The sequence below is a fragment of the Sipha flava genome, unplaced genomic scaffold (genome assembly GCF_003268045.1).
Source record: "Sipha flava isolate LNK unplaced genomic scaffold, YSA_version1 11860_pilon_pilon, whole genome shotgun sequence".
NCBI classification, from domain to species: domain Eukaryota; kingdom Metazoa; phylum Arthropoda; class Insecta; order Hemiptera; family Aphididae; genus Sipha; species Sipha flava.
The window spans coordinates 1-2,403 of record NW_020271742.1 but is presented as its reverse complement, the minus strand read 5'-3'; the positions used below and the strand labels follow the sequence as shown (position 1 = coordinate 2,403).

At 33.7% G+C, this 2,403-nt stretch overlaps 1 protein-coding gene across 1 annotated transcript; it reads left to right on the top strand.

The window, feature by feature from the left end:
* Positions 1-749: 749 nt before the first annotated feature.
* LOC112693806 (uncharacterized proline-rich protein-like) lies at positions 750-1,746 on the top strand. The gene is made up of 6 exons (XM_025569028.1): positions 750-822; positions 901-954; positions 1,057-1,161; positions 1,363-1,416; positions 1,519-1,593; positions 1,662-1,746. Exons 3-6 carry the CDS (start codon positions 1,115-1,117, stop codon positions 1,744-1,746), a joined length of 261 nt encoding a protein of 86 aa, XP_025424813.1. The 5' UTR covers positions 750-822; positions 901-954; positions 1,057-1,114.
* The last annotated feature ends 657 nt before the right edge of the window (positions 1,747-2,403 follow it).

The following is a 2,403-nucleotide window of genomic DNA, read 5'->3' as shown; positions in this document are numbered from 1 at the left end:
CTGTAAGAATATATCAAACGAGCTTAATAATGAACATATAGATAACGAGAATGATGATATCGAAAGCTTATGGTCTGCTATAAGAAATGTGATCCGCGAAGCGACAAAAAAAACAGTTGGGAAACGACGATTTATGAGGAATCCGTGGTTTAACCAGATATGCGAAAATGCCCTACAACGTAGGAAGCAAGCGAGGGAAGTTTGGTTAAAGGATATTAAAAATGAAGAAAAATTCTCTAGATATAAAACAAGACTAAAAGAAGCAACCAAAATTATAAGATGCGAGAAACGAAAATTTATCAACGACATAGTGAAAAGTGCGGACCAGGACTATAAAAACCATAGGACACGGGACCTATACAAAAAGATCAGCTCTGTAAGCAAGGATTTTAAACCAAAAGAAATGTTTTTAAGAAACGAAAATGATACTTTGTTAACGGATAGAGACGACATAGTTGAGGAATGGGCTCAATACTTCGACCAGCTGCTAAACTGTAGAGAACCTTCTAATCCATTCCTCTTTGAGAATAAAAAACCGAATAGGGAAGAGTATCCTGAACCTACGAGGAAATTGCGAAACAAATAAAAACCATAAAAAACCACAAGGCGCCCGGTGAAGACGGGATTACCGGAGAGCTACTTAAAAAAGGTGCGGAGAATCTTGTTAAATATATTCATCATTTAATTAGTTTAATATGGCAAAAAGAAATACATATTCTATTCATCGGATATTCTGTAAAGCTGCAGTTTCAATTGTCTTCAATATGGGCCCGCAAGGAGTCAGTCGGCATACTGGAAGCGCCATCTGGCCATTTTGAATGGGTACGTTGTAATTGAAAAAATATATTTTTTTTTACTTTTATGTAGTTAACTGTATTATAATATTTTTGATTTTTACAGATACGTAATACCGCCGGAACCAAGGCCGGTGCCGCCACCGCGGGAAATTTACGTGTATGTATACATAAATACTACAAGTGTTGAAAAATAATTTATTTTTATTTTTACATAAATATACTTTTATATTTTTTGTGTTTATGGATATCCGGTAAAAAGGACAACGCCCCCACTTCCACTAAAATTAAGTGTACGGCCACCGGCATTACCGCCACGTATGCCGCGCACGAAAGCGCCACCACCACCACCACCCCCGCTAAGAAAGTAAATTTAAAATATTTTTGTCATATTTTTATGTTTTTTAAATTATTCGATATTGTTTTTTTAGACGTTTTCATTTTCCTGAACTTTCAATTCCACCACGTAGAACTAAATCCTCTACGTTGCGGAATATATTTTGGTGACATAGAACTATATCTTGACCGGACTTAGTTAAATGTATTATAATATTTTTGATTTTTACAGTTTCGTTATACCGCCGGAACCGAGACCGGTGCCGCCACCGCGGGAAATGTACGTGTATGTATACATAAATACTACAAGTGTTGAAAAATAATTTATTTTTATTTTTACATAAATATACTTTTATATTTTTTGTGTTTATGGATATCCGGTAAAAAGGACAACGCCACCACCGCCAGTACTGCCTCTAATGTCCCGCACGAAAGCGCCACCACCACCACCCCCGCTAAGAAAGTAAATTTAAAATATTTTTGTTATAATTTATATTTTTTTTAAATTATTGGATATTGTTTTTTTTTTAGACGTTTTCACTTTCGACAACTTCCGAATCCACCACGTAGAACTAAATCTTCTACGTGGTGGAATCAATTAATTTTAAGAAAATAAATTTTCAATTTATATGATTATTTTGAGTTATTTTTATATTGATTAAACCCATAAATATTAATCCACTTTTTTCCTCTAATGCTGATACGATATATATTTATATTTTCATCCATTAAATCTGTACCACCCATATTATTATTATAGGTAGAAACAACTAATGGACGAGGAACTTGCACAAGTTTTTTTTTCTTGACGTGAAAATCTCTTAACCGAATTTTTTGGATTGACACCATAACCAATTGAGGCCATAGTTATAACTGCATTATCAAAAAATGAATAAGGTAATTTATTTTTGGGAGATGATAAATCTTCATGTAGTAAAATGGTGTTGGTTTTCCAAAATATTTTTCAACATCATCAGAAGAAAAAATATTTTTATCTTGATATATTTCAAAATTTACCAATTTTATTCTAAAAATCTATCTCGTCGTATAGCATTTTCACCATATAGTTAGTCATATCATCGTTTCCATCCCAATAGAATTTACGACCCGGTAAAACGTTATATCCAGATAAAATAAGGATAGCCAAAAAACATCGTAATTCATTACGAGAAATATTTCTTATGTTGTTCACACACGCCGTGAGTACCAATACTGGTACTCACTGGTTCCGTCATGTACGCCTATGTATTTTTGGACAGATTACACCATAGGC

What these genes read in the sequence shown, in the direction of transcription:
- LOC112693806 (XM_025569028.1), top strand. Translation starts at nt 1,115, where the DNA reads ATGCCGCGCACGAAAGCGCCACCACCACCACCACCCCCGCTAAGAAA. An exon ending in CCACCACCCCCGCTAAGAAA is followed by an intron (nt 1,162 to 1,362) that starts GTAAATTTAAAA and finishes TGATTTTTACAG; the next exon opens with TTTCGTTATACCGCCGGAAC. An exon ending in CCACCACCCCCGCTAAGAAA is followed by an intron (nt 1,594 to 1,661) that starts GTAAATTTAAAA and finishes TTTTTTTTTTAG; the next exon opens with ACGTTTTCACTTTCGACAAC.